Source organism: Bos taurus, chromosome 27 (genome assembly GCF_002263795.3).
Source record: "Bos taurus isolate L1 Dominette 01449 registration number 42190680 breed Hereford chromosome 27, ARS-UCD2.0, whole genome shotgun sequence".
In the NCBI taxonomy this organism is placed as follows: Eukaryota; Metazoa; Chordata; class Mammalia; order Artiodactyla; family Bovidae; genus Bos; species Bos taurus.
In genome coordinates, this window is record NC_037354.1 from 16506435 (window position 1) to 16532909 (window position 26475).

Consider the following 26475-nt stretch of genomic DNA (forward strand, 5'->3'; position numbering starts at 1 on the left):
CTAAAGAGCAGAACCTTAAGAGTTTTTTCTTTATAATAGCCTACATTTTCCCAGAGCTCTACAATGGTTATATATTTCTTTCTTTTAATTGGAAAATAAAGCTCATTTTAAAAATGCAAGTGGTTCCCTGCCACCTTTGCCCAAATGCTACGGAGAGTCAACTCTTCAAAGAAAATAATCAATATTATGTAATCATTTTCAAACTCCCCTTTCAAGACCTTTAAAGGGAACTTTTAAAGCTAACAGAAACCGCAAGCAGGAAATAAATTTGCAACTGAACAGATGCACCCCCAGAGATGGGACGAGATGCACCTTCAGTGGCTTGGGGAACAATTTCCTTTTATTGTTCCTTCGCTCCCAAGTGCTTTTCAATGCCTGAAGAAGTTAATAGGTCCTTAATAAGGACTCGGCTCCCAGAACCGATTCCTGTTCATAAGGTAATCTGGAGACCCGCATGTGGCCCTTTCACACGGGCTTTAGCAAATTTCCTGCCGTGAGGTGGCCCCAGGGCAACTCTGTTTTCCTGTGACCTAATCAATAGGGCCCGAGCAGGACAATCCCTCCAATCTACAGTCCTGAAGAGGGGCGGGAGGAGAGCTCAAGCTTTATTAAGGAATGCTATTTACCTGTCACAGTGATGGCTCACCCCGCAGGGGTTAAAAAAAAAAACCCCAAACTCCAGCTGCTTCAGCAGATTCCCAGCCAGCAGCCAACACAAAATAAACATATTTACTTAAGCTTCATTCATAACTTTTGATGTGAGACTGCTGAAGCCCCAAAGGAAACAGGTAGATCTGTGAGATCCCAGGCCAGCAGTTGAGGTACATACAGCCAGCAAGTTTTAATGGTCTGTCCATTCAGATGCCCTAAAGAGGGTCATTACTAGGATATGACAGGAGGAAAAAAAAAAAAAATCCCAGGGTGCACATCCCAAAATTTACACAGAAAATCCCCAAAGCTGAAACTGTGAACTTTTAAACTTTGAGATGAATTTAAAACTGAAGTAACACAGAGCAAGTTTACAGAAGGGCTGCTTATCATCATTGCCCTTCATCTCAGAGAGAATTATGAAAAGTACAGGTTTTAAGCTACAAAAGCTAGCAATTTCACAAGCCCATAGGAACTTTTTTCTTAAGCACCATAGGTTTCACTTCACTTGGAAATGGCAGACCTGGTCTAATCACATCTTTTCGAAAATCACTCTGTAAAATACTGTCTTAAGACATCATACACATTCACATGAGGAAGATTTAGGCACCATAGGTCAAATCAGACTGGAATTATGTTACCACCCCAAATATGCACCCAAAAGACAATATGAATAGGACTAGTTTAATAAGACATGTTTATCCTTGGAAGAAAAGCTATGACAAACCTAGACAATATTAAAAAGCAGAGACATCACGTTACTGATAAAGGTCCATATAGTCAAAGCAATGGTTTTTTCAGTAGTCATGTATGGATGTGAGATCTGGACCACAAAGAAGGCTGAGCACCGAAGAATTGATGCCTTTGAACTGTGGTAACTGGAGAAGACTCTTCAGAGTCCCTTGGACTGCAGGAAGATCAAACCAGTCAATCCTGAAGGAAATCAACCCTGAATATTCATTGGAAGGACTGGTGCTGAAGCTCCAATACTCTGGCCACCTGATGTGAAGAACTGACTCACTAGAAAAGGCCCTGATGCTGGGAAAGATTGAAGACAAGAGGAGAAGTGGGTGACAGAGGATGAGATGGTTGGATGGCATCACCGACTCGACGGACATGAGTTTGAGCAAGCTCTGGGAGATGGTGAAGGACAAGGAAGCCTGACGTGCTGCAGTCCATGGGGTCGCAAAGAGTTGGACACAACTGAACAACTGAATAAGTTACAAAGGTTAGCAATTTCGCAAGTCCATAGAACTTTTTTGTTAAGTACTACACGTTTCGTTTCACTTGGAAATGGCAGACCTGGCCTAATTACATCCTTTGGAAAATCATTCTATAAAATACTGTCTTAAGACATCATATATGTTCACATGAAGAAGATTTGACCCACATGTCAAATAGGACTAGAATTATGTTACCAATTCCAAATATGCACCACAAAGACAATACAATGGAACTGGCTTAATAAGAGATGTTTATCCTGGAAAAAAAAGGACACTTAATTGACTGAGAATTTTACAAAAGCTATCACTAGGCAGTTTTTAATTGAAAGCAAAGTTCTAATTTGAAATGAAGAGCTAGGTCGTTTCCCAATGTCCATTAACTCAAAGCAAGAGAGAGGCCAAGTTAAATGATTGCAAAATGAGCTTCCATCTACTCTGACACTAGCTTAACATCACAAGAATTGCTCCACTGTAATATTTTTATATGACAGGATCTAGGCCATCAGCATCTTTGACAAAGAAAATTTCTGCAACACCAGCAAAATGGGTTTTTAACATCCTAACTAAATACCATCCCAGACATTCAACTCATCACACAGAAACACTCAACTCGTCCCACCCACCCTTCCCCACAAGGTGCACCAACCAACCACGGAGGAACAGACGTGCGGCCATCACCTCACTGGGTGACTGGGCCTTGCTCTGGGGCGGCAAGTATTCTTTAAAGTAACTGAACACAAATCTCTGGGTCTGCACTGTGGTAACAGACACTGGAAGTGGGGCTAGTGTGCATGGGGATGTGATGTAAGTGCAAATACACATCAACTCAAGGCTTCAGGTAAATAAAATGCAAGGTCTCAACACTTATGTTGATTACATGCTGAAATATATGTTAGATTAAATAAAGTACATTAGTAAAATCAATCTCGGGTGTGTGTGTGTGGCATCCATGTGCTCAGGAGCTCGGTCATGTCCAATTCTTTTGGGACCCCACGGACTGTAGCCCGCCAGCCTCCTCTCTCCATGGGATTTCCCAGGCAAAAATTCTGTAGTGGGTAGCCATTCCCTTCTCTGGGGGATTTTCTTGACCCGGGGATGGAACCCTTGGTCTCTAATGTCCTCTGCATTGGCAGGCAGTTTCTTTACCACTAGGACCAACTTATATACATGGACAGCCCTATTGAGTAATATTGCCTCAACTGGTACACTAATTTTTCATTAAATATTTGAAAAATAAAAGCAAACATTGGCAGAATTTATATAATTGTGCAAATATAAGCTGTGAAAACAGGCTCATTTTTTTCATACAGGCACTTGCATTGGAATAAAATGCTTCAACAATAGGGTATTTCCAATAAACGGTTGTATTGTCTGCTCTGGGACATGAATTTGTTTGTTGTTACACAGACTGTCTTAGTTACGCAGACTGTATTGATTAGGTGTCATTAATACTATAATGAAGGTTCATCTCTAATCCCCAAATAGAGAATTTAAGAGTGCTAGTCTCTTAGATGAGGCTTCCCAGGTGGCTCAGTGGTAAAGAATTTGCCTGCAATGCAGGAGAGATGGGTTCGATCCCTGGGTTAGGAAGATCCCCTGGAGAAGGTAATAGCAACCCATTCCAGTATTCTTGCTTGGAAAATCCCATGGACACTGGAACCTGCGGGCTACAGTTGATGGGGTCATAAAAGAGTTGGACATGACTCAGCAATGAAACAACAGCAGCAAATTATCTTATATAAAACGATCTTCCATATACTCTATTTTCAGAGTCACTATTAAAATATCAAAATTCAGGTTAGCATCTCTAGACCAGGTTTCTAATGAAACCTAAATTAAACTTGTTATAGAACCTTAATTTCCTCCTATGAAAGAATTTTATTAGAAACAATACCATTCATTTTGATATTTAATTATGACTGTACAGAGATAAACAATGAACAAATATTTGCGCTTTACTGAGGTCATTTACCCTTTTCTTCTCTAAGGAGGATTATTTTTCCTTGTTTTTCTAATCTCTTTGCAGAAAATAAAACTAACCAGGGTTTAATTATATCTTCTTAAAAAAATAAAAAGATAGCCACAAATTTCCTTTTCCATGGATAAGTCAATGTGATCAAAGCCATTAATCTCCCAAATTTCCAGACAGAAACATCACAATGCTTAGTCAGTCAGTACATTTATGAGTTTGTTGCCAGTCGGTACATTTAAAAGTTGGTTTCAAGTCCTGAGATTTAAAATGTCATGGGGGGATTTTCCAATTTATTCTGTTGCATTTGTCCCATAACTCTAATAAAAGTTAACTTTTATATAATACTAAGTGGCATTAAAATACATCTTTAAATTATTTTTAATACATTTCCACTTAAGCTATACAGAGGTATAAGGAAGATTCATGAAGCCAAGAGACAGCAAAGCAACCCTCCTATATCCCTCCCTCTTTCGATATTCCCCAGATCGTCCCTCCATTTCCCATTTCCCCAAGTCTTCCTCTAAGAAAAAGTAATAAATGGATGAAATAACTTGTGACAAATTAATCAACAAGACAAGTGGCATACAAAAGAACATTCAGAAGCCAAAAGCTATTTGTGAAGACGCCTGGCTGCCGTTACCAGACACTCAGTCTCTCTGCCTTTGGCATTAAAATGCTGTTCAGGAACTGGGATCCTCAAATTCCCCTGGGGGCAAGCAACTTCAGAAATCTCTGCGCTAACAATTGGGAATAAAGACTATGGGTTTGATTTCTTTAGACTTGCTATCTTTGCTCAAGTTCTAGCTTTCATGAAAATGTTCTTTTAAACAGCTTGAAGCATTTTAAAACTATGAAATATTTTAACAGCATTAAAAACCTTATGTATACATGAATATGTAAGGGAGAACATTTTCAAGGCACTATAGATAGATATTTTCACAATTTTCAAATGCTTTTAAATTCTTATTACATTTAATATGCAAAAGGAGTTTCCTTAAAGGGAAAAAAGTCAGGTACGGTGACTGTAATGGACTGAGAAATGAACAATACTTTGCAACTCCTCCCATCTAGAGGTGGAGTCTATTTTCCTATCCATTGAGTCACCTTGCTCAGTCAATAGAATGTAGGAGAAGTGGCAACAGATGAGTTCTGAGCACAGGCCTCAAGAAGTCTTGCTGCTTCCGTTCTCAAGCTCTTAGAATCCTGAGACCATTATGAGAACAAATTCAAGCTAGTCTGCTGGGCGATGACAGACATAGGGCCTATAGCCCTGGCCCCCAACCACCATTTAACCATCTCCCAGAAGCTGAGCCATCATGCTGACAGCAAACGACCCAACTCATGAGAGCTCAGCTGAAACTAGCAAAGGAAGCACCCAGCTGAATCCAGCCCCAGCTGCCAACCTACCGAAATATAACCTAAATAAACTGGTGGTATGAAGCCACTAGGTTTAAGGTGGTTTACTTCCCAATAAAAGGTGCAGAGTTCTCCGTGATTTTCCTCGCAGTATTTCAAATCAGCCCAATGATGATGAAAGTTTCAATTCAGCTTTGAATTTGTCTGCATTTACTCCATTAAATCTTCTAATCTCCCTCATTAAACTTAACCCAGACATCTTCTCTCCTTTTCTTGTAACTCTCAACTGTTCTCAAGCACCAAGTGTGCCTCCTCTGAACAGATCTCTACCCAAAAACAGAGAAGAACTTCCATAAAGGTTTTCTGCTCTTCCTTGAATCATCCTAAGGAGTTACTTATATGTTAGAGGGAGGAGGGGGGAAATGTTAACTGAATTGGACACTGCTAACCATCTATTCATAGAGATGAAAGGTGTGGAATCAGATGCCTAAATAAGCAAGAAAAGCAGACAAAGAGCAAATGTTAGTTAACAAACTTTTTTCACCTAGATGCAGTCACTTAAATGAGAATATTTTTTGGTTTTTGCATATATTACTCTCTTTAGAGTCAGGGCATTGAATTTCTCCTTAATTTTACTATGCTTTAAAAAAAAGTTTTGCTATAAGTAAACAGCATCCCTTTAACAGAAATAACCAAGAGATTTACAACCGGCAACAAATGGCTTTTTAAGAGGCCAGTGTATATATGCTCAATCTACTGCAGAAAGCTGACAGTTTCAAAAACACTCTAGAAGTAATTACTTCTTTCAAGCTTTAAGAAATTCATCAATAATGATACTCACAAATAAAAAAAAGGCTCTATCAATCTAAAAGTCTTTCAAGTGTTCAAATTTTTGCCAAATAACAGACAATAGAAATGGATATTCATCTCAATACTTAAAACAAGAAATATTTTTCAACCCAGAGAATTACACGGGCTATGCTACAGCCCAAGAAAACAACAATCCCTAAAGCAGGTGTCCTCACCTAGGAAGCCACAAAAGCAAGGATTTCTAATTCTAGGTGTTGGTAACTCAATCTGACAAATGAAGTTGCTTCTGGAGAAGGCAAACTATAACAAAAGGAATTGGTACCACTACTGAAATTTTGCTGTGGCTGTAAACCTAATTCTTTTGCTTTAAATTATTTCAGAGATATGGAAAAAGCAGTATTCTAAGTGGAAGATCAGTTTTAACTATAGCACATATGACACCTTTCTATCCCAATTAGAATTTTCTCTCAATATTCCAGGTAGAACAAATTTAAAAGGTCCTTCCCAATCATAGTTACTTAGCATATGTGTCTCCTTTTATTATTTGGTAATAATCTATTTCAAGTGCAAATTGTTCTCATATGCCAAGTGCCACTGTGTACCTACTACATGCCAGGCACGCTTCTAGACACCAGTAATAACAGCAAGAACAACACAAAGTCCCTGTCCTCATTAGCTACTATTGTGGTAAGTGAAGTGACAAAAGTAGGTTTTCTTAAAAATATGCTGCTGCTGCTGCTGCTGCTAAGTCGCTTCAGTCGTGTCCGACTCTGTGCAACCCCATAGACAGGCAGCCCACCAGGCTCCCCCTCCCTGGGATTCTCCAGGTAAGAACACTGGAGTGGGTGGCCATTTCCTTCTCCAATGCATGAAAGGGAAAAGTGAAAGTGAAGTCGCTCAGTCATGTCCGACTCTTAGCGACCCCATGGACTGCAGCCTACCAGGCTTTCCATCCATAGGATTTTCCAGGCAAGAGTACTGGAGTGGGGTGCCATTGCCTTCTCCTAAAAATATGCTAGAATAGTTCTAACATACAGTTTATGTAAAACACATTATTTGAAAACTCAGGGGCTTTAAACCTTATATTCTGTAGATGCGTTTGCTTTTCTTTCTAAAACCAACAACATTGAGCTAATTAAAACCAAACATGGATACTATTCATGTTCATTCTTTTCTAATCAGTTTTCATCTTCTCCATGAAGTCATCACTCTCTTAGGAAAGAGTCCTTAAACTGTTTTAGTTCTATCCTTTAAAAGCAATGGATTTCCATTCACATGTCTCAAACAGTGAACTAACTTGTTTTTTACACGGCAAACTCATCTTTTTTTTTTCATTTAAAAATGTAAACACCTTCAGCTGAGGAACAGATCAAAGAAGAACAACATCATGGAACAAACATTTACTGGCCTTATCAAAAGACGACCATCACCAAACAAGTATTTACTGATGAGTAACTGTGTGCCAAGCACTGTGACAAGATAAATGAAGATGTCTGAGATAGCTTGAAGTCACGTAGTTTTAAGTCTAAACAGGCAAGTAAAACTGTTAATGAAAAGCCAAAAGCAAGGAGTTCCCTGGTGGTCTAGTGGTTAGGATTCGGTGCTTTCACTGCCCTGGTCAAGGAACTAGTCTTGCAAGGTGTGACCAAGATTAAAAAAAAAAAAAAGCTAAAAGCAAATGGATCTCAGAGAATCTTTTAACCAAGAATTTATGGTTGAACTGCTTTAAAATACTTTATAAGTTAATTCAAATTAAAAGTTTTCCAAAACAGCTTTCTTTCCAAAAAGCTGTTTCCAACTAACAAAATGCTTTCAATTTGTGATAAAGAAAACATATTACTTCATAAATGATTTCAAAATCACTGTTAACAAAAACTGAAAAAACATATTTACTGGAAGTGATAGGAATCTCATTACGTATAAATCTCAGGGCTTCCCTGGTGGCTCAGACAGTAAAGAATCTGCCTGCTATGTGGGAGACCTGGGTTTGATCCCTGGGTTGGGAAGATTCACTGGAGGAGGGCATGGCAACCCACTCCAGTACTCTTGTCTGGAGAATCCCCATACATCGATCAGAAAATGTTCCCACACAAACATTTATTTCATCTTTCACTGTGAAATTATTCAATGCTCCTTTTACAACAAACAGTCGCCTTAAAAACAGGCATTATTCACCAAATTTTTTTTTTAATAAAAGACTACTTACAAAACTAAAATAGTTTATTAAATCCCCAATGCTCTGATTTTTTAAGGCCATTTAAATAAAAATCCAGTCTGTCAAGAGAGTTAAATTCAATTATTGGAAGTCCACATTCTCTCACCCTGTTTTACTTTGATAAATAAAGGCATACTTGTAATTTGGGCTATGCAGGATTTCCACGGGAAGCTGGCTGTTGTGTATATATGTGTGTGTGCGCACACGTCTGCATGTGTGTGTGTGCTCAGTCGTGTCCAACTCTTTGAGACCCCATCAGCTGCGGCCTGCCAGGCTCCTCTGTCCATGGAATTTTCCAGGCAAGAATAAGCTGCCAATACTAAATATCAAATCCTAGTCCAGAGGGTTGCTTATTTAAAGATGGACATATTGCCTATCATTTTACTACAATCGTTTGTCTAATCAATCTTAATGGGGAGACAGGAATATCCGAAGATAACAGGTTTGCAACAAACCACAGGTTATTACTTCACTTGGAAACAGACTTGGATAACAGATTCTCTTGAATCATTTTACGCACGTGCACAAACACACAAAGAAGTGATTTCCATTTGTCCATTGTAAAGGTTTACCTCCTTCATTTATAAAGCAGAAATAAAACCCACCGCAGACGCACATATTAGACTAAGTGCCATATACTGTACGTAAGACACTTGCGGGCTGTGGAGCATTATACAAATGCTGTATTCTCCACTGTCACCATTGTGATCGCTGCTCCTCCCATCTCTGGTCCTCCCTCATGAGAACTTTTGAGGACTGGTCATCCTGGAACCTCTAGGACAGAGGGACTTAGACCCAGGGCCCAAGGACACTGAGGGTCTTGAATACAGTTAGCCATTCATGAGTCCCTGGTTTGGTAAGAAAACTGCTGAATCTCTGAATAGAGAATACACAGCTTTCAACAGGTTCTGAAAAGTTTTTGTGGTTCTGAAAACAAGCCTGTTTTGAAGATCTGGGCTCACGTATCCAGGCGGGTAGGAGAAGAAATGTCTTACACCATTTTCACGAACACCATTATTATCTGGTACAATCAGTCTGTTTGCAGAACAAAGGCTATGCGCGCTGCGTCAGCCTCTGTGATTAAAAGCAGCAGGAAAATGAGTAAGACCGTGCTCTGTCCTTGAGTTCTGGGACACACACACGAATAAGAGCAAAAAACAAAAAACCCTGAGTCAGATACGTACAGAAAGAGGAATAAAGACAATCAGACTAACGACCTGGTCTCAGGAAACGCTTCTCAGGAGAGGCAACAGTGGCTTATTAGGCCAACCTAAGAAATATTTCCTGAGTGCCTATGACATGAACCCAGTATAAAAAGTTTAGCATCCACCCTCACAAGGAGATGACAACTGAGAAGAAAAGAACTGTAAATAAACAATTACACTAGAGTGAAACTCACAATAATGTGGGGGAAAAAAAGCCACATGCAAGAAAAGAATCAGCTCTATATGAAGGAGAAAGCTTGTCAAGAAAGATTTATGAAGCAGAGTCAGAAAATAAGAGCCGATCAGGAGATCAGTCAGCGTTATTACCAGAAGGCAGGGAGACAGGAAGGGTGGGGCGCAGAGAGGTGAGCCGGAGCGGGGAAGGGAGGGGCCCCACGTGGCCGCAGCACAGGATGAGCGGTAGTGATGAGGGAGCACAGGCAAAGGACACAGGAGGAGAGAGGCGAGTTCACTAGGGCATCACTGGCTACGCTGGAGAGCCTGGACTTTGTGTAATAGGGACTCGAAAGGTTTTCAGGAGGAATTCCTCGAGAGATGGAAGCCCCTGGTCAAGAACCATCTCTGTATTACCCAGAATACCCTCAATGTATCACACCTTTGTGATTGTTTAATCGGTAAGTCACATCCGACTCTTTAAACCCACGGACTATATAGCCTGCCAGGCTCCTCTCTGTTCACGGGATTTCCCAGACAAGAGTACTGGAGTGGGTTGCCACTTCCTTCTCCAGGGGATCTTCCTGACCCAGGGATCAGCCCTAATCCTGCAGTGGCAGGTAGATTCTTTACCATAGAGTCACCTGGGAAGCCCTGTGTCACACCTTAAACCACATCAATTTCTATGACACTACTTAGTTTAAAGAAATACGTGCATATAAATACTTCAAAATTCGATGAACAGAGTACATTCCCATCTATTTCTACTCATGAATTATGATGATGATCTAATGAGACAATAAGGAGTACGTCAAGGCTGTATATTGTCACCCCGCTTATTTAACTTCTATGCAGAGTACATCGTGAGAAATGCTGGGCTGGATGAAGCACAAGCTGGAATCAAGACTATTGGGAGAAATATCAATAACCTCAGATATGCAGATGATACCACCCTTATGGCAGAAAGTGAAGAAGAACTAAAGAGCCCCTTGATGAAAGTGAAAGACGAGACTGAAGAAGTTGGCTTAAAGCTCAACATTCAGAAAAGTAAGATCATGGCATCTGGCCCTATCACTTCATGGCGAATAGATGGGGAAACAGTGGAAACAGTGGCTGACTTTATTTTGGGGGGCTCCAAAATCACTGCAGATGGTGACTGCAGCCATGAAATTAAAAGATGCTTACTCCTCAGAAGGAACGTTATGACCAACCTAGACAGCATATTAAAAAGCAGAGACATTATACTTTGCCAACAAAGGTCCGTCTAGTCAAGGCTATGGTTTTTCCAGTAGTCATGTATAGATGTGAGAGCTGGAGTATAAAGAAAGCTGAGTGCTGAAGAATTGATGCTTCTGAACTGTGGTGCTGGAGAAAACTCTTGAGAGTCCCTTGGACTGCAAGGAGATCCAACCAGTCCATCTGAAAGGAGATCAGTCCTGAGTGTTCATTGGAAGGACTGATGTTGAAGCTGAAACTCCAAAACTTTGGCCACCTGATGTGAAGAGCTGACTCATTTGTAAAGACCCTGATGCTGGGAAAGATTGAGGGCAGGAGGAGAAGGGGACGACAGAGGATGAGACAGTTGGATGGCATCACCAACTCAATGGACATGAGTTTGGGTAGACTCTGGGAGTTGGTGATGGACAGGGAGGCTTAGCATGCTGCAGTCCATGAAGTCGCAAAGAGTCGGACATGACTGAGCGACTGAACTAAATGAGACAATAAAATAAAGAGCTTAAAATAGGGCTAGTACACAGTGGGGTTAAGTTAGATCTAAGCTCAGTCATGTTGGACTCTTTGCGATCGCATGGCCTGGAGCCCACCAGGCTCCTCTGTCCATGGGATTCTCCAGGCGAGAATACTGGAGTGGGTTCCCATGCCCCTCTCCGGGGGATCTTTCCGACCCAGGGATCGAACCCAGGTCTCCTGCATTGCAGGCAGATTCTTTACTATGTGGGCCACCAGGTAAAGCACTCAATGAATATTAACTTCAATTACATGTCAATGGTGATAAAGATGAAGGAAATAAGAGTACAATATGGCTAAACTGGCTCAAAGTAGAAAGTCTTACATCACAGAAACAGCTGGGTAACTTTATCAAAAATGAAAGAAAGAAAGAAAAGCAAAAATCAACTAGGCTAAAATTAAAAAGACCACATTTGGTAGACTTTCTCCAGTATAAAATAAATAAGACACCTCTAAAGAATCTCTTTCAACGGATCCGTTTACTCAGCTACACAGAGGCCTAGCAATGAAACAGGTTAAATACGATAGCAGACATTCCGAGAGGGCATACTTCAATTCCCAAGGCAAGTTAATTGATAAGACTGGCCCTTGAAGTATATATGTGAATAGTTTCCTCCACTTTTATCACTGCTGTTAAACTGGATAACTGCCAACTCAACAAGTTCCGCATGTGCCCTTGAATAACAATCTTTCCAAGCCCATTTATCCTCAGTAACAAAGACATGAAAGGCTGTGCTTCGTGGCACTGCGTCCCGTACGGTGAGCACGCACTCTGTACACCAATACGCTTGGTTTTTTAAAAAACTAAATGCTATGAAGGCAGCTGCGAAGCAAAGCAGCACACAAAATACAAATAGATAATTAACAACTTGACAAACCCAGGCTTGTGAATGCAAATAATCCACAAAGTCAAAACAACAGCAACGAAATGGTTAAGAAAAAAAAAAAATCCAACATGAGGAAACAACTCGAGTTTCAAGATCTACTCAATTTTCAGAACTGGGCAAGGCAGGCAACATGGAAAGAACAGCCTGGATGTGAATGGGGTATTAAATCTTTACACACACAGGCCACTCAAAGTATGAACACTCAGGTCTTCAACACGTTCAGAACATAAAGGTGGTTCCCTGCCAGGAGGGCTGCGGGGGAGAACAGGCTCATTAGGGCGTCGAGCCACACTCGTCACGGTGGCGAGGACAGCACCTGAGGCCAGGGCACCGAGGAGGACAAGGTAAGACAACAAGGACACAAGGAAATCCATTCAAAGAGGAAGCGTGGGCTAAGCCAGCTCCCGCCGCTGTGCGGGTTAAACTGGTTTTAAAGGTTAGCCAGGACCCTAACAGCCAGCTAAAACAATGTTTCCAGGACAAGAGGCTTCGATTAACGTCCAACAGAGTTCAGGCAGGCAGGCAGATGGCATTTTTATTCATGGGAAGGTCAGAGTGTCACAACTGCAAACACAGGTGAGATACCTGTCCCCCGCCACCAGACGGCAGAGCTCACTACCGTCTATATTCGGCACCAGATACTAAACACTTCAGAGCAATAATCTAAAGTGTTTAAATGCCACCACTTCGTAACACTAAAACTCTGTTCTACTAAATGTGCCAAAGAGCCACACATCATTCTGGGAATAAAAATGAAGGAAGGAGAGTCTCTGAGTCAATATTCCTTTCAAGACCAAGCCTCAAATTTAGGACTGAAGTGAACAGCCCAGCCCACCCCCATTCAGGCCAGACTCCTACTCAACTGGTGGTTTTTATATGGGCTTCCTCCGGAGAATGCCATGGACAGAGGAGGCTGGTGGGCTACAGTCCATGGGGGTTGCAAAGAGTTGGACACGACTGACCACAAACAGCGTGGCAAGACCACTCTTGAGTGACGGCAGTTCAGTGCAGGGTTCCCGTGCACACAACTCCCTAGTTCTGCCACTTAGCACTCAAGTGGTTTTGCCTATTCAGTGGCATCCAACTCTGCGACCCCATGGACTATAGATCACTAGGCTCCTCCGTCCATGGGCTTCTCCAGGCAAGAATACTGGAGTGGATTGCCATTTCCTTCTCCAGGGTATCTTCCTGACCCAGGGATTGAACCTGTGTCTCCTGTATCACAGGCAGACGCTCTACTAATGAGTCACCCGGGAAGTCCCAAGTGGTTTTAGGCAAGTTGTTTAACTTCTGAACGTTTCCTCATAGGTAACATAGGGATAAGAGTAACTATCTGGTAGTTGTGAAAGTGAAAGTGAACTCCTGTCTGACTCTTTGTGACCCCATGGACTGCAGCCTATCAGGCTCCTCCGTCCATGGGATTCTCCAGGCAAGAATACTGGAGTGGGTTGCCATTTCCTTCTCCAGGGGATCTTCCCAACCCAGGGATGGAACCTGGGTCTCCTGCATTGTAGGCAGATGCTTTTACCGGCCAAGCCACCAGGGAAGTCACAGGTGTGAGTCAACTGTGAGTTGCAGTTGTGAGTCTTAGTTGTGAGGATTAAACACGTTAACATACATAGAGGGCTTAGGACAGCACTGGCCGTGACACTCAGTATCTGTGGCTCATTATTACCACGACGTCCACGTCACTACTGTCATTATCACCAAAGGCTTGAGGCCGGAGAGCACCCCAAGTGGTTCCAGCCCGTCCCCTCCCGGTTCTGACCCTCACACGCCACGCAGGCCTGGATCAGTGCACTGCACACCTTCACCACGTGCTGCTCAACAACACGAGACCACGCGGAACCACAGGGCACAGGGTGTTATATCCCGCCCCCTCCTCCAAGCACCGTCCCTCGGCGCCTAAAGCATCAACTTGTTAAATACACAAATAACTAAAGCAAAGTTTTCACTTTCATGCATTGGAGAAGGAAATGGCAACCCACTCCAGTGTTCTTGCCTGGAGAATCCCAGGGACGGGGGAGCCTGGTGGGCTGCCGTCTATGGGGTCGCACAGAGTCGGATGTGACTGAAGCGGCTTGGCGGCAGCAGCAAAGGAAAGTTGAGCCCTGTTTCCTAGCATGGAAACACACATTACAGTATGTAAAATACAAAGCCAATGGGAATTTACTGTATGACTCAGGGAACTCAACCCGGGGCTCCGTAACAACCTAGAGGGGTAGGATGGGGAGGGAGGTGGGAGGGATGTTAAGAGGGATGGGACACATGTGTGCCTATGGCTGATTCAGGCTGATGTACGGCAGAAACCAACACAATACTGTAAAGCAATTATCCTTCAATTAAAAATAAATAAATTTAATTTTTTTTTAAGTGAAAAAAAAAAACCCACAAACCAAAACAGAGTTCCCTTTGGATTTCTAATGAGATCCTGTTTTCACCTTAAAACCCTCCTGGCTCCCCAGAGGATCCCCGCCCCAGCAGAAAGGACTACCATGCCCTCCATCCTCTGACTCAGAGTCACAGATTCTTTACTCCCGACCAGAGCAACGGCACATACATGATCATAACATGCTTCCTGCCAAAGCCCCTTTTTCGGTCTCACTGGGGCCATGAAACCAGTTTCCTTTCTCCTCAACTTTCTGGGGAGGAGAATAAAGAACAGGACAGAAAGCAGCTGTGGCCACTCGAGGGAGGAGATGGCGACACAAAATCCCTTTCACCAGCACATTTCTTCACTCCCTTGCGGCCTCCCACCAGTCCCTATTTTAGTTCCTGCTGCCAGGAATTCTAGACCCAGCTCCAAGCAGGGTAACTGGTCCCACCCCAGGAGATCACACTTCTAGGAACCCCCCGGCCCTCAGCCACTCTTACAGGCTTTTCAGTCCTCCAGCTTGAGCCCATTAATAGCCTTCCTACAGGCTACTATCTGTCCCGAGAGAAGTGGCCGTAGGAAAAATCATGGGTCCCTGGCTGTATGCAGAATATCCTACTTTTAAGTTGGGAAAAGGTCTTTTTTAAACTTGAGCGAATAATTAAAATCATAATGAAAACACTCAAGAGCTCTGCCAAACCAGACTGAATCCCCAGAGGCATTCTCCCTCCTCACTGAAGTCAACAATAAGGTGAGACTGGACTGGAATTCCCTTCTGTTTCCACCAGGCTAACTCATTGCTCCTTCGTCCCCTAAGACAGTCTCCAGACCTAGGAATGGTGCAGTAACACTCCCCCGGAATGACACTGTAGCCGGGTTCTCTCAAGAAAGACGTAGTCCTTACTCTCCCTCCAGTCATTCATGAACGATGATTTATCCCGTTGCAACAGCTGTTACTTCCATGTTAATTCATTCCAAGTCTTTTCACTGGAATGTAAATTTCAATCCTGAAACCACAATTGGTGTTCTAAGAGTAATACAGCCCTAAGAAGTTCAAAAATTTGCTTTTATCTTAGTGAAAAACACGGTCTCCCGAAATACGTCGAGTCAGAAAGGGAAAACACTCTTACCGGGTTGCATTACAGTAAGAGCCCAACTGAGGCACTCCAGACAGTAGGGAAATCACACACAGAAGGCGTTCATTACGATACAGACACGGGTGGAGCAGGGCTCAACTAAACCCTGCTTCGATATGAGGTCCCGTTAACAATTTTAAAAGTAAACCTTTTGGCCAAGCCTTTCGCTAGTTTTAAAAATTATACCCTATTTTAAAAATGAGCAAAGACCTGCAACGTTTTATTGGCGCTCAAGTAATAATTAAGTTGGTTTGGTCCTCACCAGCCAAGAATACTAAGCTGAATTAATTCCACAAATCTCCAGGAGGAAGCCCTAAGATTCTACTCTGCTCAACTCGGAAGCTTCCGACAAAGCAACCAGCAATGTCCTGGAAGTGAGAATGGGGTGAATGCTAAGAAGTATAAAGTCGGGCAAATAAAAACCGAAATGTGAAATTACACATTTCCAAGATACCTACTCCTGTAACATTTCTGTTAAACCTGCTTTACAATCCTCACTGCAGATTTTAAGGAGACAAAAAGGGGAAACTCTTTATAGAGTACTGGAGATTGATCTCTAACGGCAGGCTTTCCAAATAATGTTTCACCCAACACTCAACCCTTCCAAACCTCAATCATGCGGGCTTGGATTTGTCAGAATGGTTCACTAACACCCAGAAGCCTCTCCAGGAAAAAGCATATGACACAGTGAGAGATTAACTGATGAGTCAAATGACTGTCACCCCTACACTGCAAGTATGTGTTACCTCCCTGCAAAGCCAATTAGCAAAATATGCATAACACCCAGAGCTGACAGGGCTGTTCACTCAAATACATATTTTCGGTAGTCCATAGAATTTCCATTTCCAAAAAAAAAAAAAAATTGTCAGGGGATATTTCAAGTTTAAGCAGCGTTTTTTTGTTTTGTTTTGTTTTTTTTAAGGGAAAAGGGAGGATCTTAAAAATAGTAAGAACTAAATTCAGACAGCTGAATATGTCCTCTGTTCTATGAGAAGCATACAAATGATATCCCTATGTAACAATGCTGAAATAGGTAAAACACCACAAAAACTCGGTTTTATTATATTCAGCCAATGATCTAGTTTAAAGTTAAGTCAAAGGCAAGAAGCAAAGCGACAATGAGGCAGGCAGGTTCATGGTCTTCACAGTCATAGCAGCTCTGAACAGGCCCACGGCCATCAGCCCTGTATGAAAGGCATCACTAGAGGAGAAGGTGAGAGCTCAGCAGAAGTGGGCAAGCAGCAGAGACTTAAGTTCTCTTTGTCTGATTCTTCAGGAACCCATGGACTGAAGCCCACCAGACTCCTCGGTCCGTAGGATTCTCCAGGCAAGAATACTGGAGTGGGTTGTCATTTCCTTCTCCAGGGGATCATCCCAAGTCAGGGACTGAACCTGGGTCTCCTGCATTGCAGGAAGATTCTTTAGTCACCAGGAAGCCCATACTGACCTTCTAGAAAGATGCTAATGACTCCACCTGGGCCAGGCCAACCCCAACTCATGCTGGAGTTTGCCTGCCTTGTCTGAGGGGGTACCCACTGGTGTTTCAGAACTGCCCCTACTTTTCCTCATCTGCCAGGCACCTCCCCACACTCCCAACCTGCCTTCAAAATCAGTGAGGCAAAACCCAAACAGAAAAGTGGCATATCTAATTTAGTATTTCTATCGCACAAACATATTGACTTTTCATGAAGGAATTCGACACCATGATATCAGATGTCTTGCTGGGGATCTCTGTAAATGCTTGGGCTGATAATCCTACTGACAAAAAGAAAATATCTTGCAACGTATACCAGAGCAATGTATAAAAACTATTATATCACCTTTATGCAACTTCAAAAGCATATAAACCTAAATCTGCTGTATTTTCCTCTATAACGGAAGGACTATAGAAGAGATGACCTAGAAATTTCCAATTTTTCTCTCACCTTTAAATCTCAATCTTTGTACCAATGCATAACAGTTGATCATACACTTTCCTAACCCGATGCCCATAATCCCAACCCATGCCCGGCCTCTCACTAAATTACCACCCTTGAAGTCTAGCCCTGCCATTCAGCTTGAAAACGACTAAAATTATTTCAGAACGCTGCCCTGTTCAGCTGGTTGGCTGCACACCCTCTCCCCTATCCGCCCACCCCCAATAGTAAGACTATTCCAGTCTCTTCAATTTATAGACCAAAAATGCTAGTTTCTAAATAGGTCTTTAAAAAGCAACAATAGAAATACTCTTCTGAACTTGAAAGAAAAAAACCCAAAAGACAGTGCTCACATAATTTAAGACATAAAGGAAATGTAAATTAAGATTTTGTTTCTATTTTCTATCTTTCAACTATGACAGTTCTCTTTCAAGGTGTTCAAAGCCCACCTTGGAAAAGAAAAAAATAAGTAGGAAAAATTGTCCTTATGAAATTCATAAAACACTTCATACTTTCAGCTTCAGTTACTAAATTCTGGGTATTTTTCTATGTTGCCATTGTACCTGAAAACTAATTCATATCAGAGAGTATGATAAGGGAAAAGATCCATTCCACTCTTCAGGTGGGTGATTACTAACTGCTGCTGGCAACGCTATTTTCTCTTGAATTAACCATTACAGATCTTTTGGATGAGTGGCAGATGATGAGTCTGCAGATCTATACCACACACTAGAGGTATGTAATTCACTAGAGAAAGAATCCTCTGAATAAACAAAAACATGTTAAAAATTGTGTACCCTCTGAAATCACTTATTTCTAGGACAATAATTAAATTTTTCACTTGCTGTACACCTATTAGACATGGAACTGCACACTGGGGTGGGTACTGAGTGAAGAACTTATTTGTGGCATTACTGAATAAAAACTTGAAGATTTAAAACAATAAGAAAAAAATATGCCTTTTAGAATGGACATATTCGTAAAGGAAATAGCAGTGAGATTAATAAACAAACCGAACTCCATCTGTGGCTGATGACTGCTGGGGTTACCCCAGTTTCCTTCTATTTTCCCTAGCAGTTTCAGAAGGCAGGACATTCAAAACAAAAATAATCTTTAATTTACTCATTCAATCTTTTACCATGTAATAAGCAGCTTCTATCAGGCAATATCTGGTGGGTGCTGAGGACAGAAAATATATGCGCTAAAAGCCTGTCCTTAAAGGTAGTTTTGTTATGAACTGTGTCTCCCGAGATTCATGTGTCCAAGTCCAAAATCCCCAGTCCCTCAAAACATGACTGTCCTTAGAGACAGGGCCCCAAATGAGATAAACGAGTTAAAAAGAAGTTAAAATGAGGGGGCGGTCCCTCATACAAAGAGATGAGGACACAGACGTTAACAGAGAGGATCATGTGATGTCACAGCGGACGATGGTCAACTACAAGCCAAGGAGAGAGGGCTCGGGAGAAACGTACTCTGCCAACACGTTGATCTTTGATTTGCAGCCTCCACATGTGAAAAATAAATTTCTGTTGTTTAAGCACTGTGTCTGTGGCAGACCTCTGTTATGGCTGCCCCAGCAAAGTAATAACACGGTTCACACGCCAGCAGGGGAGACTGACATATAACTATAAAATCCATGAAAAGCAGTTAAATTAAAGGTATGTACAAAATGCAAAATAATACATATATACTCTAGCATAAACGGCTGTCCTGGATGTTCTGTTTTTAGGTCCTCGTTCCAGGAGGAAGGATGTATAACGGAGCATTGTTACCACTTCCAAAAGACATTAAACAACAGACGATAACACGTTATTTCACTTTATCCCCACAAAAATCTTTCAGTAAATTGGGGTGCCCCCATCTTATAGGTGGAGGAAGTCAATTTTAAGAGGATAATCAATTTGTCCAAGACCATCAAATTAACAGCTGAGAGAGCCACGATTCAAAGCCAGGTCCCTCCAACTCCACCTTCTACAGCCTCCATCTGCCGTTCAAATGAAACCTAGAGAGCGTACACGGTCCTCTCTCTGTAGGCTCCCTTACTTGCGGGTGTGCACCAACATCTGAATAGCACGCCAGGCAGCGGAGTGGTCGCCTATGTCTGCACCTGCACCAGCTGGAGAAACTTCGGAAGGGCCTCTCAAGAGTTACAGAAAAATCACAATGAAGCTTTTGATAAGATAGAGAACAAACCTGGAGGTCAGGATCAGGGGTCATGGTTTCAATTCAGGTTCCTCTGGTTCCATACTACACAAAGACACAGGCAACAGGACAAAAAGCATGGATGTGCACTGCGCCCTAGGGGCCAAAGGGGAACTGTGAAAGAGTCAACACGGGGGACATTTACTTTAGAAAGAAATGAGAGGGAAGAGCAAGCCAGCGTAAAGAGAACACACTCACCTGTTTCTTCATCTATTCTGAAAACACCAACACCAGAACCATCCCGAATGGAGTAGTGGATCTCCCCATCTCTTCCCATGTCCTCATCACGAGCGGACACCTTCATGACTGAAGAACCAAGAGGGGCGTTTTCTTTCACCGCACCCTTTTCCACGAAGCTGGGAAACACGGGCGGATGGAGGTTCTCATTCACGTCGATGACCTCCACTTCAACGTAGCAAGTGGAAGACAGAGAAATGGGCTTCCCTTTGTCTTTGGCCCTCACCGTGAGGTTATATACCTGCTTCTTCTCAAAGTCCAACTGCTGTATGATCCTCACGGCTCCGCTGAGCTTATCCACATCAAAGTTTCCTTCTCCGTGGTCCAGGAGACTGTACCTCACTTGACTAGACTGACCCAAATCAGGGTCGTGGGCCTCTAACCACATGATTATGGTCCCTTCTGGAAGGTCCTCTCGAACTTTCACGCGGTAATTAGGGGGAATAAACTTGGGCGGGTTGTCATTCACATCGTCTAAGGACACTTTGAGAATCACCGTAGAGAGCAGCTGGGGTTCTTCCCTGGCTTGATCCCTGGCTTCAACCTTTAAGTAATGCACCTGCTGCTCCTCACGGTCCAAGGGGTTCAGGATTTTAACCACTCCAGTCACGCTGTCGATTGAGAACTTGTCTGTGTCGGTGAGAATAGAGTACCTCACGTGTCCGTTTGGCCCCAGGTCTTTGTCTGTGGCTTCCACCTGGATGATTTCACTGTTTATCTCTTTGTCTTCGCTCACTTCAACAAAGTAGCTCTCCTGTAAAAATTCAGGTGGATTATCATTGGCGTCCAGGACTCGGATCTCCAGCAGATGCCACGCCGCCCTCTGTGGCAGTCCCAGGTCAGACACTGTGATGTTCAGGGTGTACCTGTCTGTCGTCTCACGGTCAAGGGGAGACAGGATTTTGAGCATCCCCGTTTCCATGTCCATAATGAAGCAGCTATCTTCATTTCCTCCGGAAACGGCGTAGACCAGCTTCCCGTTGAAGCCAGTGTCGAGATCAGTAGCATTCATGACAAGCAGGCTGGAACCCACAGGCTGGTTTTCCTTGACCTGGATCCCAGCTGGAAGAGTACTTCTGAACTGGGGCGCGTGAGCGTTGACAGAGTGGGAGTCAAAGAAGACGTCCTCGACCTCTCCCTGGCTGTGCAGCTTGTTCGCCTGCAGGAGTTTCTCCGCCAGCATTTTGGCCACGCCCGTCTCCTCACACTGCAGGCTGACCGGCTTGCGAAGGGCAGCCACGGTCATGTTGATGTATAACGGGGTGGCAAAATTCTCTCCATCTGTAGCCGTGATTCTCAGGCTGTGAAATGACACCTTGGCCCCTAAGCCATCCATCAGCGACTGCTTTAATGACAGTACCCCGGAGTTGGGGTTCAAGCTGAACAAGTCCAGTTCATTTCCAGCCTCGATCTGGTATCGCACCAACTGAAGTTCATCTGCATCGATAGCAGAGACGGTAGTTATCTGCTCCCCGACGCCCAGATCCCTGGGAATCGTTCCTTCACAATTTATCTTCTCAAATAGGGGTGTGTTGTCATTCAAATTATTGAGAGTAAGGGTGGCAAGGATCTCAATCTCCCGGCGGTAGGGCGAGCCCCAGTCTGATGCGCGAATCCTCAGAGTGTAAACCCGTGGCATCAGCTCATAGTCCAAGTTTTCTGAAGTACTCACGGCGCCTGTGAAATGGTTAATGACGAACGGCACGTGATTTAAGTTTGCAATGCTGTAAGTCACGTACCCGTTCTCACCCTCATCAGGGTCTACAGCGCTCACACTCATGACCGTAGTACCAATGGGCACGTTCTCATCAAAAGATGCTTTGTAGGCTGTCTGAGTAAATTCCGGAGGGTGACTGTTGGCACTCAAGACTTTAACCAAGACTCTGGTCGAGGCTTTTCTGTCACTGGTTGTGACTTCGAGTTCAAAATGGGATGCCTGCTGTCTTTTCAGGGGTTCTAAGATGGAAATGAGACCAGTGTTGTGATTCAGACTGAATTTAGCTTTTCCAGGTGTGCTTTTAAAAACATACTTCAAATGAGGGTAGCTAGGCGTGGCTTTTACCATGACCACAGGTGTGTGGGGAGGAGCGAATTCGCTGATTTCTGCTCTGTAAACCTCCTTCTCGAACCTGACCGGCCCCGCTTTGAACCGTGGCGAAATCACATGGATCACTTTCACAGAAGAGAACTGGGGAGGAGTTCCTTTGTCTTTCGCCTGGAGCGTCAGGTTGTAGCCGAAAGGATGACTGTCCCAGTCGATGGCGCCAGTGGCTTTGAGCTTGTATTCTCTGCTCCCTGGAGAGGACCTCACTGTTCTGAACTGCTGAAGGAGGTCTCCCGCCACGATGCTTAAAGAAGCGACCTCCCCATTGGCACCCTGATCGCAGTCGTCCACGGTCACGATGGCGTACGTGGGGTCCCTGTCCAGTTCGGACGGTGACGAGGTCACGGCTGTTATCACGGGGGCACACGCGTTGGCCTGCTCTACGTGAACCGTGAGCTTGGCCATGCTGCTGATGCCGCTGCTACCGTACAACTTCATGCCGCGGTCCACGGCGAGAATCTCCATCTCGTAGACACTGGTCTCTGTGTAGTCAAGTCTGCCCGTTAAAACAATGGTGCCACTGGTGGGGTGGATGGCAAACATGTCTGTTCGGTCTTTGAAACTGTAGTAAAATTCTCCATTGGTGCCTATGTCTGCATCCGTGGCACTGACTCTTGCGATACTGGTCCTTATGGCTGTGTTTTCAGGTAGAGACACGCTGTACGAGGTGGGGGAGAAGAGGGGTCTCAGGTCATTTGTATCCAGCACTTGCACTCTGACCTGTGTTCGTGCTTCAGCGTTAGTATTTTTTTCCACTGCTTTGACAATCAACGTGTAGTGGTCTTTCACTTCTCTGTTGAGAATAGCTGTATTTCCTCCTTTGGTCCTTATTCTCAGAAAGCAAAAGTCTCCAAGAACGTACTCTTCGGCTTTGAATAGGTTTTCGTTGTCTCCTGAGATGATTTTGTACCTTAACTCCCACAGTGGATTTGTCATGTAAATACCCATCTTTACGGGATGCCCCACGTAGGTTTTCGCTGCCGAGTTTTCATGCACTGTGACATTGTACTGGAAATGTGTGAACTGCAGGGGCATCTCTTCCAGCGTTCCGCTTCCATCACCATCTCTGAAATGCTGGAGGAGGCGCAGCAGAAGCAGAAGCGAGGCCAAGTGCCTCCCCATCGCTTAACTGTCAGGCACCTACGAGCCAAGCAAATAAGAAACATTACTTCAGGGAAATGAACAAAAAGTGTACATCTTTTCTTGTTTCAGACCTCACATTTTAATACAGCATTCGCCATCTACACAGAATATGAGTAAGTGCAATGGTTGTCCAATAGAAGTATCAACACTGCTAATATTTCTAGAATTACTAAGGTCAAGAACAATTTTCAGTTTATTGACTCCAACGATCTTAATGACCATCTGCCAGCTGTAACAACAAAATTTATTCCTGCACTTCAATCTTGAAGGTAAGTATGCTGCTGCTGCTGCTAAGTCACTTCAGTCGTGTCCAACTCTGTACAATCCCACAGACAGCAGCCCAACAGGCTCCTCCATCCCTGGGATTCTCCAGGCAAGAATACTGGAGTGGGTTGCCATTTCCTTCTCCAATGCATGCATGCTAAGTCGCTTCAGTCATGTCCGACTCTGTGCGACCCCACAGATGGCAGCCCACCAGGCTCCTCTGTCCACAGGATTCTCCAGGCAAGAATACTGGAGTGGGTTGCCGTTTCCTTCTCCAGAAGGCAACTATGACTGCTAAAAAGGTACACAAAGGTCTGTTTAGTCAAATCTATGGTTTTTCCAGTAGTCATGTATGAATGTGAGAGTTGGAGTATAAAGAAAGCTGAGCACTGAAGAATTGATACTTTTGAACTGTGGTGTTGGAGCAGACTCTTGAGGGCCCCTTGGACTGCAAGGAGATCCAACCAATCCATCCTAAAGGAGATCAGTCCTGGGTGTTCATTGGAAGGACTGATGCTGAAGCTGAAACTCCATGACTTTAGCCACCTGACGCGAAGAACTGACTCATTTGAAAAGACCCTGATGCTGGGAAAGATTGAAAGTGGGAGGAGAAGGGCACGACAGAGGATGAGAAGGTTGGATGGCATCACCGACTCAATGGACATGAGTCTGAGTAAACTCCTAGAGCTGGTGATGGACAGGAGGCCTGGCGTGCTGCAGTCCATGGGGTCACAAAGAGTCAGACACGACTGAGCGACTGAACTGAACTGAAAAAGGTACACAGTGAAGACTCTTTCCATTTGGTACAGGTGTGTGCATGCTCAGGCGTGTCCAACTCGTGACCCCGCGGACTGGGGCCCACCAAGCTTCTCTGTCCATGGGATTTCCCAGGCAAGGATACTGGAATGGGTTGCGATTTCCTTCCCCAAGGGATCTTCCCCACCCATACGTCTCTGTGTCTCCTGCACTCGCAGGCAGAATTCTTTACCACTACGCTATGTGAGAAGTCTTTGTTTACATTAACTTACATGAAGTGAAAGTGAAAGGGTTAGTTGCTCAATTATGTCTGACTCTGTGACTCCATGTACTGTAGCCCACCAGGCTCCTCCGTCCATGGGATTTCCCAGGCAAGAATACTGGAGTGGGTTGTCATTCCCTTCTCTAGGGGAGAAGGCAATGGCACCCCACTCCAGTACTCTTGCCTGGAAAATCCCATGGACGAAGGCTGCAGTCCATGGAGTTGCTGAGGGTCGGACACGACTGAGTGACTTCACTTTCTCTAGGGGATCTTCTTGACCCAGGGATTGAACCCAAGTCTCCTGCATTGCAGGCAGATTCTTTACCATCTGAGCCACCAGGGAAGCCTACATTTCCTTGTATAGAGTAAATTAAGTGCTCAAAACCTCATGAACTTAACACTATTACAGTATCCTGAGCATGAGAAGCTTCGGACAACTAAATCAGAACAACCAAAAAAACTGTCAATGGTGGTTCTATATAACCTCCCATAATGACAGCTTACAATCTCATTTCAAACTTTATCCTGAAATTATATTTCTTTATAAGAATGATTAAGTTCACTCCCTACATAATACAAGGGTTTAGCATCTCATTTGGCACTATATAACTATTTGAAGGTATTAAAATAATTATATCATCAAGTTTAATACTAAGGTCATTTCTGAACCAACAAACTGAGCCAAAAAAAGTCTGTTCAGAAAGAGAAGACCACTAGCTTGCTGTCCAACAGAACCTGCCCTCTCTCAACCAGAGACGCGGATCTTGGCGTCAGCACTGGGGTGTCATGACTGCTGCCCACAACCAGTACTCAGAGGACCCACTGTCTTCAGGGCTCTGAAAAACCTGTCCCCTGAACACAAAACACAAACACATGCAAACACATGTAGAGGGGCCGGATCAGCAAGGTAGCAGGCACTGCAGAGGGCCCAAGGGTGAAGCAGGAGGAAAGAGCACATTTGAGAAAGGGGTGCCCTGAACCAGCAGCAAGGCAGCCAAGACCACTGGGCTGGGGCCTGGCTGGGAAGCAGGACAACTACCTTCAGACCAACTGTTTCCCTAGGGGCCGACATCATTCACTTGGTAAATCAAGGCAGCTTCACAAGAGGACAGGACTGTGGCCCTGAAAAGGACCTCTCCAATGAACACCTGGGAAATGGGACTGCTCCCTGAGCTGAGAGAAACAGCAGGCTGGAGGGCTGGCCAAACAGCCAGGGAATTAGCATGACAACTTAAATTCAGAGCTTAACTCAGCGACTGCCAACTTTGCCCCATGAGTCATTTCATTAGGGAAAAAAAAGGAAAAAGCTGATATGCTGAAAGCAATTAGACACTTAACTGATACTGAATCACGTTGAAGTCGGGCAGCCTAACTTGTTCTTTAGTGACCGCGTCTTCTCACCAGATCAAGTCAGGAAAGCAGACAGATTTTTGGCCTCTAGAACAACTGATATTTAAACAAAATAAGACAATCTTTTCCCCAAACTCTCTTAATTTGGTCCACAGATCTAATACTCAAGGGAAATTTGAGGAGGATGCAACAATCTGGTGATTTTATCAAAACAAGTGACAACTTTGATTGATGACTGAATTCAACCTACAGGTATCGAGAACCCGAAAGCAGACAGACTACTGTGCTGCACTTGGTCGCTCAGTCGTGTCCGACTCTGTGACCCCATGGACTGCAGCCCGCCAGGCTCCTCTGTCCATGGGATTCTCTAGGCAAGAATACTGGAGTGGGCTGCCATGCCCTCCTCCAGGGGATCTTCCCAACCAGGAATCAAACCCAGGACTCCCACACTGCAGGTCGATTCTTCACCATCTGAGCCACGAGGGAAGTCCATGA

At 43.8% G+C, this 26475-nt stretch overlaps 1 protein-coding gene across 7 annotated transcripts in view; it reads right to left on the reverse strand.

The window, feature by feature from the left end:
- The window catches only part of FAT1 (FAT atypical cadherin 1), a 125930-nt gene that overhangs the window by 86251 nt on the left and 13204 nt on the right, over positions 1 to 26475 (reverse strand). For all 7 annotated transcript variants that reach the window (XR_815911.4, XM_010820249.4, XM_059882182.1 and 4 more), the window contains 1 exon segment: positions 20063 to 23345. Coding sequence is in view for 6 of the 7 variants with exons in the window: in XM_010820249.4 (XP_010818551.2) it covers positions 20063 to 23327 (3265 nt within the window). In the remaining variant the exon portion in view is untranslated.